The sequence below is a fragment of the Takifugu rubripes genome, unplaced genomic scaffold (genome assembly GCF_901000725.2).
Source record: "Takifugu rubripes unplaced genomic scaffold, fTakRub1.2, whole genome shotgun sequence".
Taxonomy (NCBI): domain Eukaryota; kingdom Metazoa; phylum Chordata; class Actinopteri; order Tetraodontiformes; family Tetraodontidae; genus Takifugu; species Takifugu rubripes.
This window is the reverse complement of record NW_021821651.1, coordinates 88,835-105,595: the sequence shown is the minus strand read 5'-3', so window position 1 is coordinate 105,595 and position 16,761 is coordinate 88,835. Positions and strand designations below refer to the sequence as shown.

Sequence of the window (16,761 nt, the reverse complement as noted above, 5' to 3'; positions counted from 1 at the left end):
TCTCGGATGACCAAGAGTCATTTTGGGAAGAGCAGCTGAACAGAAGCAGCAGCCGGGAATGATCAGGTGTTCCAGGAAGATCGCTGGATCACAATGGATCACACAAGCAGAGAGTAAATCAGATCCTGCGCCTTTTCTGCCTTTGTGATGGTTCAGGGTCTCCATATGTTCAGTAATGCAAGTAGACACACAGACTTATTAAAATCTTTTAATCTGGTCTGTAGTGCATGTTTTCAATCACAAGTATGGGTTTGGACAAGAATCCAGCGAGGATTTCTGTCCTTCCAGGTCCTTGGTCCTTCACCAAGAAACTCAACTGGGACTGTGGAAGGACAAAAAAACCCAGAACTGGTCGGACTGGCTGCCTACCAGGCGGTAACCAGGCACCTATGGTGGGATGGGCCCCTGATGTGGCTCCTGTACTGTTAAATGTGTGAGCAGTGATCTACTGAAATATCTTACCGGAGGAAAATGTCCTTTTTTTGCACTAAAGTTCTGCCAAAACCTCCATCCTGTGTGTAAACCTTTCTGTGTTCAACCATTCCATTTTATCTTTGCCACTGTGTCCAGTTCGACCAACATGTGTCCCACTATGACCAGTTCAATTCTGGAGCTTTTCTGCGTTTAGAACTTTACAGACACCCGTGTTATTGACATTCCTCAGAAACAGATTTAGATTGAGCATGTAGTGAATAATAATGTTTCCAAAATTACTTCAACAGTAAAATCTGTTATTTAAATGACTTAAATTGACCAAAGCTATCAGACTAAACCAAGTGACCCAGGCTGCAGCGCCCTCGGTGCTGCAGAGCTCCAGGTCGGCCTGTGTGGAGTCGAAGAGGAGGAACATGGGTGCAGATTAGGCGTGCTGCTTCTGTCCCTTTAGGTGACGCACAGGGGGGAGTCCTGGTGACAGAGGCTTTAGATACCAAAGTCGATAGGTCAGAAACCAGGCCGAGAGGCCACAAACTGTCCCAATTAACTTATGAGAGAGATCATGGAAGTAAACGGCAGTGCAGGCAAACATCCACACCCAAATAATCACAATGAGGTTCAAGGCAATGTACAGGAAGTTGAGAGCCATCCTGGGCAGGGCAGAGTAGCTCACCGCCATCATGGAGCCCATGGGGGCCATTTCCTCCATAATTAAAAGGGCAGAATAGGCCAGGATGAAAGCATGGCCCGAGATGTCAAAGCCATCCCAGTGGAGACCAGCCTGCTTGCAGCTGGCTTTGAAGGTGAATTCTTTCTTGAGAACAGCCATAGTTTCAGTTTCGTAGCACGAACCAGTCACATTCTCGATGTAGACGAAGGTCGCGGTGCAAACGTACCAAATCCCTGTTGCAACCAGCAGGGCACAAACCCGGCGGCCGAGGAAGGACACACTTCTGCTGAAGAGCGAGTTAACCAGGAGGAGGAAGGGTGTGAGCAGCAGCAGGGTCCAACCCCAGGACAGTTTGATGAAATACCTGCAGGAGACAAGAAAAGATCATCATCCATATCTGTCTTAACTACTGGGTTAATCTATTTATAACTCAGAAATTGGATGTTAGTTTAATGTATAATCTTGTTAGTCCACACAATCATAAAAATACATTTTCTAACCATCTATATCACACTGGATAACTGAGAATACGGGTTAAAAATACAATTATCATTACCATTGTAATGAAGCCTTTTCATAGTTTACAGTCATTACAAAAATCCAAGTTCCAGATTGAAATGGTTAGTGTCTAGTTGTTAATCAAGTCAACTTAGAATAGAACACATTATTGGTTCCATACTTTAACATTAACCTTTGGAGATTAATGTTTAAACGAAAGCCTTATCTTTATACGAGTAAATTCTAACATATTATGGCAGAAAATGTAAGAATGACTCATTCTAAGCCTTTTTTCATTTTATATGAACAGTGTTTCTTTTAGATTAATCTCTTGTTCTAAATGAAATGTTTGCACCGGTCATTCAAAATTATAGTCATAATTTCAATCATAAAAAAGATCCAAATAGGGTTGTTGAAGAAAAGTTTTATTCCATGTGACATCGAAGGAAGCGTCTTGGAGTTACGGCAGCTAAACGGACGCTAGCGGCATCATAGCGCTACATACACGTTGATGGCGTTCCTACGGTGGCTGAAATAAGACTGCGGGACGACATCGAGCTCCTTCAGAAGCGACCCCAGCAACGTTAGAAATAAAAACATCCAGTGAAAGTATCGTCGGACGGCTGGTAGCCTCCAGAACTTCACAAAGTAGCCCACAATGACGTCCTCCACCGCCATGTTTACATCGTTCAAGTGAACGCTGCTTCCGGGTGCGGTGTCTGACGTCATTTTAGTTCAACCAATGAGCTCTTTCACAGACGGCACGCGCTCTTTTTTCCCGGTTTTATAGCGCATTAAATTTCTTCTCTTTTTTAAAAATGGCTGAATTATTATTATTATTATTATTATTATTATTATTATTATTATTTTATTATTATTGTCAAACTGCTGTATGACTTTAATGCTAAACGCAAGTAGCTAATTTACCATTATTATTGAATTTGCATTAAATAACTGCAGTTCACTAAAAGCGTTCTCTATATCTTGTGTTTTTGTTGCAGAGCCTTGTGAGTCGGAACCAACAGAACCTCAGCCGGTGTGATTTGAATGTAAACTAACAGCACATTTACCAGTTCTGCTGTCTCCTCCTGAGCCAACACTTGGGTCCAAGTCTGTAGACATTGTGAGTTGCTTATTTCATAAAAAACACAGCAAAGATGTCTTAAAGAATGGCCAGAGAGCTGGTAACCAACCCCAAATAATCTAAAGTGAGTTCCCTCAGGTCTTAATTGATAGCTTAATACACAGCAGAGAGCAATGGTAATAAGACTACATAATACAGCAGGTTATTTTAAGGCCTTGATCATTTGGGTCAAGGGTCCCTTGATCGCCATATCGGCGTTCTCCGTCCGCCACTGGGTGGCGCTGCGGGACCGTAACCTGTTGGACTTTCTTCCGCGGTCCCTGAAGTCCATGATGTCCAGGACTGTGCTGCATGGTTACACCTGTTGGGTTAAATGGACGCTGCTACTCGTGTCGACCACGAGGCTGCTGCACCACGAGGCTGAAAACTGCCTAATTTAGGCTACTGGCGTTCTTATCAAATCTGAACCTGGAGATGTTGAATAATGCAAGATAAAATGTGCTTTCACACATGTATTGGTAGGGATTTATTTATTAAAGATTTATTATTTCCTTCCTCAACCAGCAGTGTTGTCAGTTGGAGCCCACAGCCCTCTGCTCAGTGAGGATGACGGGTTACAGCGAACACCTGCCATTAAAGGGGAGTCGACCAGAACACACACACACACACACACACACACACACACACACGGAAACATTTCACCTGAAATTCAAATAACGACACATGATGGTTTTGGACGCCTGCTAACACAGAGTCACATATGATTTAAAGTGATTATATCAGTTATTTGTGATGAGGAGACACTGAACTCTATTCTATGACTTTATGGATCATTTATTTCTTTTTCTTACCTGTTGCAGATTATTTATGGCTGAAAGAGCCATTTTTAAAAAAAAAACTAATGCTACCCTGACTGAAGACTCTGATCTCATATATTGAACAAAGTTTTATGTCCTGATTGGCTGAGGTGTAAATAATGAATGATGCTGAATAAGAAAATGTGCTCTTTGTTTGTTTGTTATTTACTCCTGCTGCGGTACTTCCAGGGTTCTGCTGCCATTCCAGGCAGCTTTTTGGCAGCCTCTATGTTCAGTAATGAAGAGTTTAGTCTGCATTTTAAATACACATCTAACCAGTCTGGTTTCTATGGAAACGGGACATTCCCATCTGACTTTGTCTCACTGGGGCAGAAGGACTAAGGCAGGTGGAACAAGTGCAGTCTGGATGTGTGACGCGCTACATACAAATCATGAGGATAATGCAGAAGAAGGGGAGAAACCAGGAGACATTTAATGAATCGGCAGAGGAGCAGGAAAAGAACAGACCATAATAATAGTTTGAGAACCTTTCTTGTCCAGTCGTCCTGCCGTGGAATCATGAGCGCCTCTTTGAGTCGCACCTCAGAAGTCCTGATATTCCTTCATGTGGCCTCTTCCACACACCAGCGCCTGCTGCTGGGGTCAGGTCCTGGCACTGCCCCCCCCCTCCCCCGACCCCTGGCACTGCCCCCCCCCCGTGCTGGTTGGTAGCCGTGTGTTCCTGCAGCAGCTCCATCTTCTCTGTTCTGTGCTGTGGTGGGAGGAGAGAGGTGTGACCGACGTGACCTCTGGTCTAGAACAGGTTTCAGCTCTGCCCACAGAAACAGAAAGTACATAAAAACACACCTTTATTCTTCAGCTCCGCTTCACAAACGACACAGCTGAGCAGTTCTGCGCCCTGTGCTGTGTCAGTGATGATGTCACGACGGGCTCGGGACATTCTCCACTCCTCCACCTGTCACTCCCCACCCGCTCAGCCTCCTTTCCCCTAGAAACTCTCCTTTTTCTTGTCTTTATTCACTCCCACACTGTTTGTAGGGACGTCTGAAGATGAGAAACAGGGGGAAAAGCAGACGATAGCTTTATATCTATTTGAGTTTCTATCATCGTGTTGCCGTAGTTACAGCTGTTGCATAGATGGTGTCCATACGAGCCTGGTTAATGTTTAACCTCTCCACCCACATTTGCCCAGATTAGGAAAATCAATAAGATAACAGCGGCAACGGCGGCCTTACCTTGCACCAACAACACCCTTCACACCGCAGCACCGCGAGGAACTTCCACATTTTATACCTCATGCTGAAGGTGGATTTTAAACAGACGGCCGAGAGGACGCAGCGCTCGACATGGTCAATGTAAACACTCAAGTCAGTTCAAGTGTGGAATTTCCATTTGGTGAGTTCTGTTTTTGTTGTAAAGTCCGTCGGCCGCCGGCCTTTTCCTGCCTCTGAAGGATCAGATTCAGGGTGGAAACGCCATTGGTGTCTGCCTCTTTCACACGGCCTTAATCCAGGAGGTGTGTCTGAGATATGGAGGCTGTTAAAAAGGCTGCTGGCGCTGAGGCCTCGTGGTGGCGAGGAGGCTCTTCAGAGGACAGTGAGAGCCAGGATGAGCTCAGCTGCATCTGCTCTCTCTTTAACTCAGGATGGAACCATCCACCTCTGCTCCAGTAGTGAGAATGTTCTGGAGGTTCTGAGAGGGAACACCATGATCTTCTGTCTGATTATTTATTAATGTCCAAACAGCATGAAGGACGGCTAAAGTTCTCTTAAATGTGCATCAAAATGAGTCTGTAAATTTGGCTATTTTGTAAATTTGGCACATTAATAAAGCAGAGATGAATCTTCTCTAGAGAAGAAAACAATGTTTTTGTAGATAATAGTTAGCAAATTCATCCAGAAATGAATGAGTTTGAATTTAAATAAGAGGCAGATGTGTTGAATCCACCAAAGGCTTCTTCACTTAGAAACACATCATATCAAAGGACTCCTTCATCATAATAATCATGATGTGCTTTAGCGTCAAAACAATATTTTACCATCATCTGATCCTGATGATCCTGCAACTCAAAGCTCTAAAACTTTGGAATCAACGGATTCTGCTGCTGGTTGGAGATTTAGGAGAAGTTATTACATTTGGCTGAATTCCCTCCTTAATCTCCATCTCTTGGTTTGACTCATCAGTGGCAGCAGCCAAAAAGACGCCCTGAACGTTCAAAACAAAAACGAATTCATTTTTTCAAGTCTGAAATCTCCTCACAAGGTTCTTTTTCCTCCTGGCAGAGAGGAAACATCAGCCTGTTAGCAGAAACTCCTGTGAATTCAGAGGTTTTGTGGCTCTGTGGTGCAAATCTTTGAGAACCAGCACATTTATGTGACAAATACATTCTTTTGCAGCTTCGCTAAGCTTCTTTTTGGCCTAGATGCAGTCACACTGGGGTCTTTGTCCAGTTTTCGCTCTTCTGTTTGCTTGTATTGGCGACTTCTGCAGAACGAGCAAACTTCCACATGGAACAAAAGTGACCAGAACGTCCTGCTTCAAAGGGAACTGCCAGAAAAGAGCGCGTTAAAACACATCTTCCAGGATTGCCTGGACCTTCCGCGGCTCGTTTAACGCATAACTTGGTGTCAGACGCGGGAGATTAATTGCTCAACGGTCACAACCTGGACAAACTCCCAAGCTGCGCTGTTGGCAGAATAAGTTGGGGAATGCAAACATGACAACAGCCGCTGTACAGCTCCTCGGGGAAGATATCTGTTTGCCCTCAGAGCTGAATGAGGCGTCTGTAGGTCAGCGAGAGGCCCACTAACCTGCCAGGGGAAAAACACAACATCTGCGAAACACCTTTTCAGGCGCTTTTACAGGTCTGAGGCTCATAATAAATGATAAAAACAAGCACACAGGCGCAAATTGGGATGCAATTAATGACTCAGTTATTGGGTATTAACACGTTAGCCCTGAAATGAGCACTGTTTTCAGGCTACTTTACAGACTCAGATTTACAGTCAATTAGAAGCACTAATTACTTAACAGCAGCTATAAAAGTACTGATGAGGTTTGTCCCCTGTCTTTAATATCTGAATACTGACACAGTCTAATGGGCCGTCCTGATTTACTTCCATTAAGTACCAAACACACAACTGTGGAACAACTTTGTTGATTTCTGGCTGCGTCGTCCTGCTGTGGGTCTGAATCCAGCCTGTCTGCAAGGTTCAGGGTTACGTGGAAGATGGAAGATGTTGCATGTGTGTACACCGAAACTCCTCGGTCTGAGGCCAAAAGGCTAGCTTTGGAGGGGGAGGACGTTGTTCTCTTGGCACCATTAATCTGAGTGTTCAAGTCTCCAATCAAATCTCGTTGTGGCAGGCATTATGGGATTATCCTGGGCTCTTGCGGGCCCTAACAGCCAGCCCTGCTGGCTCCAGGCAGCACTGCCTGTTAAACAGCAGCAGGCCTGCTTTCAGCCTGGCCAGGCCTGGGGGAGCCGCCAAGGCTCATGGGCCTTTGCTCAGCTGGCCGGCTCGCCGGGCCTTTAGAGGGATGTATGGCCAGGATGGGACGCTGGTCTTTACCGAGCCAGCTGAAGGTAAAGGAACCCGAGACCCGTAGCTGGTAGGTTAGTTCTGAAACAAGCCGCTGCTGTTTGTGCCTCGAGCTGCTGTGAGGCAGATTCATGCTGCTCCGATCGACCTACAGAGGTATAACGAGGCGTTTCTGAAGTAAAATACATGTGTGATGTTGATGCTACCGTATTTACATGCGAACAGACCAGAACAGTTAATTTACTCCTGGAAATTTAAGTCAAGTCTGAGTTGTGCATACACGTTTTATCCACTAGATGGCACAAAAGCCTCGTGATTAGGAAGAACGTAAATAATAGTGAATATTCTCAGTTGTACATGCTGTTTAAACTACTGAGTATGTAACATACTACATATTCTGCACTACACTATTGTTATGGGTGGAAATCATTGAGGCCTTTTGCTCATATTTCACCTTTAATGTCACTAACAATTAAATCTGTGAGATTTGCATGGTTTTTCTTTACTCTTTGCAAAATAATGGTTAGGAATAAGAAACTAAAGCATTTGAAGGACTAGGACACAGTTGTATGCATGTGAGCTGCAGTTTATAATATTGTATATTTGCATTGTTGAGTAAAACAATATTTTTAATCATTGACAAAATGGCAGAGGTTAAATGTGGAGTGTGTGTCTGATGACTTTCAGAGAATCTGAGAGATAAAAACAATCAGAGAGGAGCTGCTGACAGAGGGGATCAGGCCTGCGCTCAAAATGAATCCTCAGCAAAAACAGTTAATGATTACAGACCTTTATCACAAACTGTGATTGATTTACGGCGTGCATGTTTATTGATGCAATTGTTTACTTATTTCATGCACACGGGCTACTTTTCAGCTGTGGCGGGACGCGTGACAGGATGAATGTTGATTAAAAAGTTTGAATATTTCGCAGCGTCTGAAGTCGTTTGACCCGAAAAAAAAATCCCATTAATGACCAGGAATTCATCAATGCTTGTCTTCTAAGACCGGAGGGAAATGTCAGGAATATACAACAGCCTTTTTATCTACTTTACATTTCTGTAACACCCTGTAATACTACAAGATAATGAACACAAAACAGGGCTGGAGGTTTAATCATTACCCAAAAGACAATAGTGACGATAGGTGAAGACGGAAAAGCTGCACATTCAACTGAGCATTTTACAAAAGTTCAAACACACGCGGTGGGTTATTTAAAATATAAGGAACGTCATTTAACCCTCCTGTGTGGAAACCAGCGTAGTGGTGTCAACAGAAAAACAAATGGCGGTGGTTTGGGTTCAATTATTGGGGGCGAAGGCCTCTGAGGACAGTTCCACCTCATATGTGGAGCCGTGTTGTTGAACAAAATGCGGGGAAAAACGTAACTTCAGTCAGGTTTAGTAAAATCCTCCTGAGCTAATCTGTTCAGAGTTGGTGGAAACCGAGCAGAGAAAATATGATATTCCCCCGCTCGGACGCAGTGCGCTTGCATAAGCTCTGTTATTTGCAGATAGTTATCTGTTGACAAGGTCTTTGCCATGACACTTTACTCACCTGTCTGCTCCATCTCCTGCAGCCTCTCTCTGCTGGCCTCAGGTCTGCTGGAGGACGCTGGTCCCTCGGGTTCCCGATGTGGCCAATCTGCCTCAGGAAGAACAAATTAGGGTCCCCCAGGCAGCGATATATCCCGTGTGTTGTGAGGGCCGTCCAGGCCGTAGTTTCCCTTCGTTTCCTGCATTGTGATTATTTTACAACGGCGCCTGTCCCGGCGCTGCCTTGGAGATCCGGCTTGTATAAATGAAATGTAGTCATTGAGGAGAAAGGTACAAATAGGCAGCAGTTGAAAATGGAGTTTGGTCAGTGGTCGGAGATTCCTATTCAGACTTTGTTCACAAACTGGAGTTTGAAGTTTCAAAGGGGAGAATCACACAAGTGTTACATCAGGTCTCGGCGATCCTTTGACTTTTTAGCCTCAGGGCAGCAGTTTGGGTGACTCATTATAAGACAGAACGCTCAGTGCATCATTTTCAACATGGCAGGCCGCCCGATGGGCTCCAAAAACACAACTTTATCGGTTAAACCCTGCACCGTGATTGGCCCGCGCCCCTCTTCTCCACACCTGCACAAACTGGGCTCAAACCAAACGGCAGATGTTGCAGAGTGAGAAACGAAGCAGGAAACTAGGTTTGGACCCAACGATGAAAGCAGAAACATAGTTGAGAACAATGATGATTGTCGGGTTTTTCTGGGGAGGAGGCTTCTAGTAGTCCTCGTGTGTGGGGGCCTCCTGATGTGCAGGGGCCTGTCACGGTGGGCTCCAACGTGTAACATTAGTGTGTTTTATCAGCAGCCTGGATGGGCCCTGCTGTAACAGATGACCTACATTGAGAACACAAACTTTGATTTTCCACCAAACACGACTGATATCATGTTTTAAATGTAAAAAAGGCTGCAGATGGAGATAACATAGTTGGTTTGTTCTATTTTAACCTGCAACCCACCAATCTTTTTAGATCCAGGATCTGAAAATCTGTCAGAAAAACAGAATGAAAACATCATCGAGGACATTTTCATCCAAACATCATTGGTTTAAAAGCCTAATGGAGAACAGGCGTCACATCTCTGAGACCCTTTCAGAACGAAAGGCTTTTATTCTGAAGCCCATGTGGCCACGTTAGCGCTTGTGACCGAGATGGAGGAAAGCTTTGGGTAAACACGTCGGCGAAGCCCCGCCCACAAGATGGAGGGCTGTTTTTGGAACTGTTGCCTACGCTGGGACAGTTTGTCAGTTCATGATTAAGGACTCTGTAAAGGATTACTGCACAGATTATACTTTATAGTCCTGTATATGACGGTTCCTTGAGGAGTTCACAGAAATCCAAGATGGGAGCAGCAATAAAAGCACTTTAATGCCGGAGGAGATAAGATTTGCTCCCAGTGACTCATTCATAGCTTCATGCTGATTCTCCCATCCTCACCCCCCCTCCCCCCCTGCTCATTGCTTTGAAATAATCAGTACACTTCTTGAGGCAAATATGGCTATTGCAGAAGAAGCCGATCGAAGCTGTAGAAATGTTGTAATGGATGACCTCTGTACACACAAGTGAACCAACACGCTCTAATTTGAGTGTGTTAATCACTTAATGATCACAGAAGCAGGTTTCCATTGAGTTAATCAGGTTCCTCACTCAATGTGACACCACAAGATCAATAATCCAAGCTGTGATCAATGAGAGGAGTTTCTGAGGGTGGTAGCCATCGCTGCATCACACCGCTGCTTCCATTTCTGATTGGATCCCAGCGTAGCAACCTCTGGGCCCCAGCAGAGTTGGGACATTGTTAGCTGGGGGAAGAATCCTTTTATGAGCTCCCCACTATACTGTGTGTGGTGTGTGTGTGTGTGTGTGTGTGCGTGTGGTTAACAAGGTCACCTACACGAGCTTTACGGTTGTGGAGCTGCGTCTGAACTCCAGAGCGTTGACCTGCTGCTATGTACTGGCACTTTCTCTTCAAATACAAGACTTCTGTTTGCTGTGTGTGCGGCTGATTTGCGCAAGTGAAGCATTTGTTGTTGAAAATAATCAGATTACAGTTGTCGTGCACCAAAACTAAAGGGAACACATTTCAGACCAAAGCCTCACAAGCTACACAAACACAACCGATACACACAACCGGAGGTTATTACGGCGCGGAAGATGTCTTTAAACAGGAGTGGGACTTGTTAAAGAGCAGCCGCGCAGCTCCAATGATGCTAAAACTCATCATTTTTAGCACCGAAGCCAAAAGCTATCAAATAAAATGTCAATAAAATAAAACTGTTTCACTTAGAGCCTCTACAGGACGTTACAAAATAAGACAAATATCAACATTGAACTATTATTATCTGTAACAATGTGGAATGAATATTAACTCCAACATAGTTTGCAGATGATTAATGGAGGAAATTTTTAAAATTAAGTTTTAAGGGTGTGTGTGTGTGTGTGTGAGTGACCACTTTAATCTGGGAAGGCTGTTAATCAAAAGCAAATGAGCTGCGTACTGGAGTATTTAGTAGTTGTTGTGGACCCCAGCAGCCCAGTTAATTAAGGATGATAATAATTGATGGGATTAAGAGGACAGTGACACACTAAGTTTACATTCATTAATGCAAAAGCTCCATTTTGTTTAACGGGCATCAAAACTGGACACTCGTCACATTTCTAGGGCGGCGTTGAAGCCACAGAAAGTGTTGTTGACCATAAAATAAGCTGCTTTTTAGAGGCGGAGCGCTGATGTGGAGAAGAGGCGCGATGACACACATCAAAGTTGTGCTATCTAAAACCAGTGATTCACCATCAAAAAGGCTGGTTAACCATCAACCGCAGAGACAACCTCACACTTCCCCTCTGGGGTTTGGACGCACGAGGCTCCGCTGTCACTCACCGCTCTCCATATCTGACACCAGGACCCATCATCCGCCACTGGGCCAAGGAGTCGCTCCGTTACTGGGTGGAGCTATAGGCTCGAATTAAGAGAGGTGGGGGGGGGGGCGCTTGTGTGGAGGTGTGTGGAGCAGGACGGGGCACAATAGCTGCTTGGACAAGTGTCTCAGTCCCGCTGTCAGGTAGTTGAGCATTTGTTTGTCCAAAGTGCTGGCAGGCAGACATGGACATGGCAGACTACAGCGAGGCTCTGGACCCAGCCTACACCACGCTGGAGTTCGAGAACATGCAGGTGCTGCCGCTGGGCACAGGTGAGTGCGCACGTACGCGAGGGTGCCGATGAACTTTGAGACTTTTACTGATTTAAAACGTTGGTCTGGAGCGTGTTGTGATAGATGAGGGAGGGGGGTCATCTGTCCGACACCTTTTATCAGCCTGGACGCATGAACGTGGAAGCAGGAGACGCCTGTTGTGTCACTCAAGCCTGTTTCAGCTGGACGTGGAAGTTCAGCAGAACCATGAAACGGCTCCAGTTACAGGCTGGTTCCACTCAGCCTAAACTGGAAACCAAAGTTCAGTTTCACTTTTCTGATTCACAAGACACCAAATTATTTATGTTCCACTCTCCCACGACATCTGGCTCTCGGTTCGATTCTCGAATATCCGAATTTCTCATGCTGGCTGGGAATTCCCAACTTTTATGGAATCACTTCGCTGTCCTGGATAAACGCACGTCAACCCGCTGGACAGTTTACATGTTTGCTCATCGACAGATATCCTCAATTAATCCAACAGGTTCCTAACGAAATAATCGGGTTCCATTCATCAAGTTTGTAGTGCAATGGAAAGAATTGTTTGAAAATGAAATATTGGACTTCTTGAGTACTGATGTCAGAATTCTGAGCTGTTTTTTTTTGGGTTTTTTTTAAATGTGTGACACCTTTTAATACGTTAGGATTGACTGGTTGATTGATAACTGTGTGCATTGTTGCTCTCCGAGAGGTAATCAGGTTCCGATTGTTCTCTGCTAAAGTTGCTTTTGATCAACTCTGGTCACCGCGACCGTTTCCCCCTTTAGGAGCTGTTAGCCCCGCCCACAGGAAATACCTGTGAGCCCGCTCATAAATACACGTAACTTAGCATTAGATGTCATTTTGCTTGTCTGCCACCAAATCAGGTTGATGGATGGTTGATGAGAGACAAAGTGAAGGTTTTAACATGAATAACATTCATGGAGTGTAAAATATCACCACCATTCGGGGGGAAAAATGAAGACTGAATCATAAAAAGTCTTAACTAAAATGAAAATATGAATGTTAAAACATCAAATATTTCTCTTATCTTATCAGCGTAATCTGTGTCACTGAACTGCTCGTCCCTGTCGTTGTGTCAGACTCCTCACCGGCGGAGACGGCCAACATGAACGCGTCGAGCCACCTGGGGGCAGGTAGTCTGTGCGCCATCTGTGGAGACAGAGCCACGGGCAAACACTACGGGGCGTCCAGCTGCGACGGCTGCAAGGGCTTCTTCAGACGCAGCGTCCGCAAAAACCACATGTATTCCTGCAGGTGAGCACGCCGGTCGAGGGGGGTGTGAATGTTTGAACGCAGCCTCTCAGGGTTAGCACACGACGCTAACAGCGCTCGCTCGGCAGGTTCAACAGGCAGTGCATCGTGGACAAAGACAAGCGCAATCAGTGCCGATACTGCAGGCTGAAAAAGTGCTTCAGAGCGGGCATGAAGAAAGAAGGTAGGACCCTGTCTCCTCCAGGCGCTCCTGAGAAAACATCAGGTTCTCTTCCACTTCCCACCAGCAAATCAGTGCCAGAGTTGTGTGTGGTGAGGCTGTTGCGACACCGAGGAGAGCAGCACTTTGTTAATGTTCACTCAGCGCAGTGCTGAAGTCTCTAACCAGCTTTTGCTGAGCAAACATTTCCAAGCAATAATCGCTGCGTCCTGATAAAGACGACACTCGCAAAGACTTGCGTTCCCAATAAATGCGTCTGGAATCTGTTGTGCGGCGAAGAGGAGGGAGTTTTTAGTGGCTGTGCTTCTTCCTGTTGCAGCTGTGCAGAATGAGAGAGACAGAATCAGCACCAGGAGGTCCAGCTACGAGGACAGCAGTTTACCCTCCATCAACGCACTCATCCAGGCAGACGTTCTGTCACGACAGGTCAGACATCACCCCCCAGCGTCTCACCTTACACCCTGACAAATAAAGGTGCTGCAGGCAACCGCGCAGGGCTCTTCAGCCAAGCTTAATGAGGAGATCATTCCCTTCAATCAGGAAGTTCCACCCACAACACTTTAGCATCGCAGCGCTTTTAATCAGACGCTGCAGTTCCAAACCACGATTTAGACAGAATTCTCCGGGATGGAGCGCCGCTCCCACAGCTGACAAATGATCTCGCGTCACCCAGATCACGTCTCCCGCACCGATCCTGAACGGTGACATCAGAACCAAAAAGATCGCCGCCATCACAGACGTGTGCGAGTCCATGAAGCAGCAGCTGCTGGTCCTGGTGGAATGGGCCAAGTACATCCCAGCGTTCTGCGACCTGCCGCTGGATGACCAGGTGAGACTCATGCACAGGCCGCGCACGTGCGGAGGTGAAGGACGAGTCGCTACAGCAGGACGACCATCACAGCAGTTTTGAGTGAATGATGTCATCAAGTGTTTTTCTTCATCACTCCAACACCTCAGTGTCTTTTGGGTTAATATGTTTTAATCTTGAGTTGAAGTGTATTGCTTGGTTTTAAAGTTATAAGCCCGCTGAAGAAGTACAGAATGATTAACAGTGAGCTCATCTGCCCTCTGTAACTGATTTTCCAGGTCTTCTTCCAGGGTTTTAGGCTGAGTTTGGTGCATAAAGCTAAATGCTGTTTAAATGGTGACCTAGACTGTTCTGTGTGTTCCAGGTGGCGCTGCTGCGAGCTCATGCAGGAGAGCACCTCTTACTGGGTGCTGCGAAAAGGTCCATGCTATTCAAAGATGTCCTCTTATTAGGTAAATTCCACTTTACAGACAGTTTCGCTCTGTGTAGGCTTTAATGCCGTTAACATGCTTTTCATGTTTAAATCCCCCAAATCTGATGTTTTTCCTGCAGGAAATGACTACATCATTCCCAGAAACTGCCCAGAGTTGGAGGTGGGCAGGGTGGCTGTGAGAATCCTGGATGAGCTTGTGCTTCCCTTCCAGGAGCTTCAGATAGATGATAACGAATACGCCTGCTTGAAAGCCATAGTTTTCTTTGATCCTGGTACGAGCTCCACTAAAGCCCATCTGGGACGGAGGGGAAAATTTAAACATGAACGCCGGTGTGCAACGTTTTCCTGTGCATCTCTTGACCCACAGATGCTAAAGGTCTGAGTGATCCTGGAAAGATCAAGCGCATGCGCTACCAGGTCCAGGTCAGTCTGGAAGACTACATCAACGACCGGCAGTACGACTGTCGGGGTCGCTTCGGAGAGCTGCTCCTGCTACTGCCGACGCTGCAGAGCATCACCTGGCAGATGATCGAGCAGATTCAGTTTGTCAAACTCTTCGGAATGGCCAAGATCGACAACCTGCTCCAGGAAATGCTGCTCGGGGGTGAGCTGCCTCAGTTTGTTCCCAGTCTTTGTCTCTCTTTAAAATCGAGACGGTTTCCCCAAAGCCCTGATGTCGACCCTTTCAAGCTGACCCTCTTCACAATTCTGAAATGTTAAACATGTGAATCAGTTTCACAACTGGAATTCTGATTCACAGCTGTCAGAGTTCTGATGTCAGAGTTCTGACTTGATAAAACTGTTTCACCTGTAAGTTAAAGCCATGTGGTCCGAAGTGTGTTGACTCTGAGGTTTGTCTCAGGTTCTGCTAACGAGGCTCCACATGCTCCTCACTCTCTGCACCCTCACCTGGTCCAGGAGCACCTCAGCAGTAACGTCATTGTTGCCAGCAGCATGCCGACGCCCATCCACAACGGTCAAATCTGTGAGTATTAGAAGGCTTTTATGTGGTGTCCATACACAGCTGAGGTGAAGAGCCAGAATTGGCCGGTCTGAAGGCCTCAGAGACAGTTCACCCGCTCCATGTGCAGGTCAGCCAGGTAGCTGGAAGGACAAACAGGCTTGGCAGAATAATCCTCTAAAATTCTTCATGGAAACTAATCTGGCTTATTTAGTAAAAGAGAACTCCTGTTATTCTTTCTTAATGCGTTTAATGCTCTGAGAAATTTCCCCAAGTGCTTATTCTTATCCCAAATATTGTGTTGTCCAGGACGCTATAGCCCAGAATGGTACAGGCAGCATATGCCTGCTGGTGTTGCACTGACTCAGTCCTATTTTTGCTCTGTTTTGTAGCCACTCCTGAAACCCCGATTCCATCTCCACCCACTGCCTCCAGTTCAGAACATTATAAACTGCCTCAGGGGGTCATTGCCACTGTGCCCAAGCAGCCCACCTCCATCCCTCAGCCCACTATCACAAAGCAAGAGGCCATCTAACGACTTCGGAATCTTTATTCCTACAGATTTTTAACGTATTGAACCAGATACAGTCAGGATTAAAGCTGTAAACTTGACAGAAACAAATATGTAGCTAAATAATATGAATATTTGTGTCTAAGCTCCTTGCAGATTGCTGTTTTACATCAGGGATCCACTTGTTAACACATGCAGCTGCAGCTCAGTGAAGGCCAGAGAAATTTAAAAGCATTCAAACTTTAATGGTTGCTCTTATTGTTTAAGATCATCACAAAGATTCTATAATTGTACATATGGTTCATTATTCGGCAACATGAATATTTCTAGAATGTCCTCAGTGTGTGCACGGTGATGTGGTCATGTCAGTGTTTCATGAATGTTACAGCGGCCTTACATTTTGTGTGTTTAATACTGCACAGTATTTTATTTTATGTTCATTAGTGACAAAATTGTCTCACTCAAGAAAGCAAAAACTTTACCATTAAATGATAAAGGAATACAACTTCAGTTTATGGGGTCTCTTTTAAGTCCTTTAAATAGCTAGAATAAACTGTATATTTTATTTCATCAAGCAACTTTTTTTTCCAAACAAATCTTGGGACATATAGTGAACACTGTACCCACTTTTTAAATGTTATAGGCAAACACACTGAGGAGGTTTCACAATAATATATATATTTTTGTTTAGTACTTTGTCATGGTTTAACTGATGGAATAAATTTTGTGCCTTTGTAACTCGTACTGCCTTAAAAAATACACGGTGGCTTTGAAATGTGATGAAGACTTAATAAATCTCGAGGTCTATTTTTACATTGCATATCATGTATTT

General features: G+C 45.2%; 2 protein-coding genes and 1 long non-coding RNA gene across 6 annotated transcripts; 1 reads left to right on the top strand and 2 right to left on the bottom strand.

Annotated features, from left to right (window-relative positions):
* Window positions 1–192: 192 nt before the first annotated feature.
* On the bottom strand, window positions 193–2,311 carry LOC101066912 (fat storage-inducing transmembrane protein 2). The gene is made up of 2 exons (XM_003977825.3): window positions 2,109–2,311; window positions 193–1,469 (listed from the first exon to the last, which is right to left on the bottom strand). Exons 1-2 carry the CDS (start codon window positions 2,279–2,281, stop codon window positions 860–862), a joined length of 783 nt encoding a protein of 260 aa, XP_003977874.2. The 5' UTR covers window positions 2,282–2,311; the 3' UTR covers window positions 193–859.
* A 1,886-nt stretch (window positions 2,312–4,197) lies between these two features.
* LOC105418718 (uncharacterized) lies at window positions 4,198–8,667 on the bottom strand. The gene is made up of 3 exons (XR_003887466.1): window positions 8,604–8,667; window positions 4,352–4,549; window positions 4,198–4,256 (listed from the first exon to the last, which is right to left on the bottom strand). It is a non-coding gene; the product is annotated as an uncharacterized lncRNA (long non-coding RNA).
* Window positions 4,761–16,749, top strand: LOC115246420 (hepatocyte nuclear factor 4-alpha). Of its 4 annotated transcripts, none has more exons than XM_029832463.1 (10): window positions 4,761–4,900; window positions 12,864–13,038; window positions 13,125–13,219; window positions 13,536–13,642; window positions 13,890–14,045; window positions 14,389–14,476; window positions 14,577–14,729; window positions 14,825–15,061; window positions 15,320–15,442; window positions 15,811–16,748. In XM_029832463.1, exons 1-10 carry the CDS (start codon window positions 4,852–4,854, stop codon window positions 15,951–15,953), a joined length of 1,326 nt encoding a protein of 441 aa, XP_029688323.1. In that variant the 5' UTR covers window positions 4,761–4,851; the 3' UTR covers window positions 15,954–16,748. The 4 variants fall into 4 exon arrangements, with proteins under 4 accessions (XP_029688323.1, XP_029688321.1, XP_029688320.1 ...); XM_029832461.1 differs by having other exon boundaries at window positions 13,125–13,261; XM_029832460.1 differs by lacking the exon at window positions 4,761–4,900 and adding an exon at window positions 11,556–11,781 and having other exon boundaries at window positions 13,125–13,261; window positions 15,811–16,749.
* The last annotated feature ends 12 nt before the right edge of the window (window positions 16,750–16,761 follow it).

Excerpts from the sequence above, each read along its gene's own strand:
- LOC115246420 (XM_029832460.1), top strand. The coding sequence starts at position 11,694 with ATGGACATGGCAGACTACAGCGAGGCTCTGGACCCAGCCTACACCACG. Across the intron at positions 11,782-12,863 it reads GGTGCTGCCGCTGGGCACAG|ACTCCTCACCGGCGGAGACG; the intron begins GTGAGTGCGCAC and ends TCGTTGTGTCAG. Across the intron at positions 15,062-15,319 it reads CCAGGAAATGCTGCTCGGGG|GTTCTGCTAACGAGGCTCCA; the intron begins GTGAGCTGCCTC and ends GGTTTGTCTCAG.
- LOC101066912 (XM_003977825.3), bottom strand. The coding sequence starts at position 2,281 with ATGGCGGTGGAGGACGTCATTGTGGGCTACTTTGTGAAGTTCTGGAGG. Across the intron at positions 1,470-2,108 it reads CGTAGGAACGCCATCAACGT|GTATTTCATCAAACTGTCCT; the intron begins GTATGTAGCGCT and ends TGTCTCCTGCAG.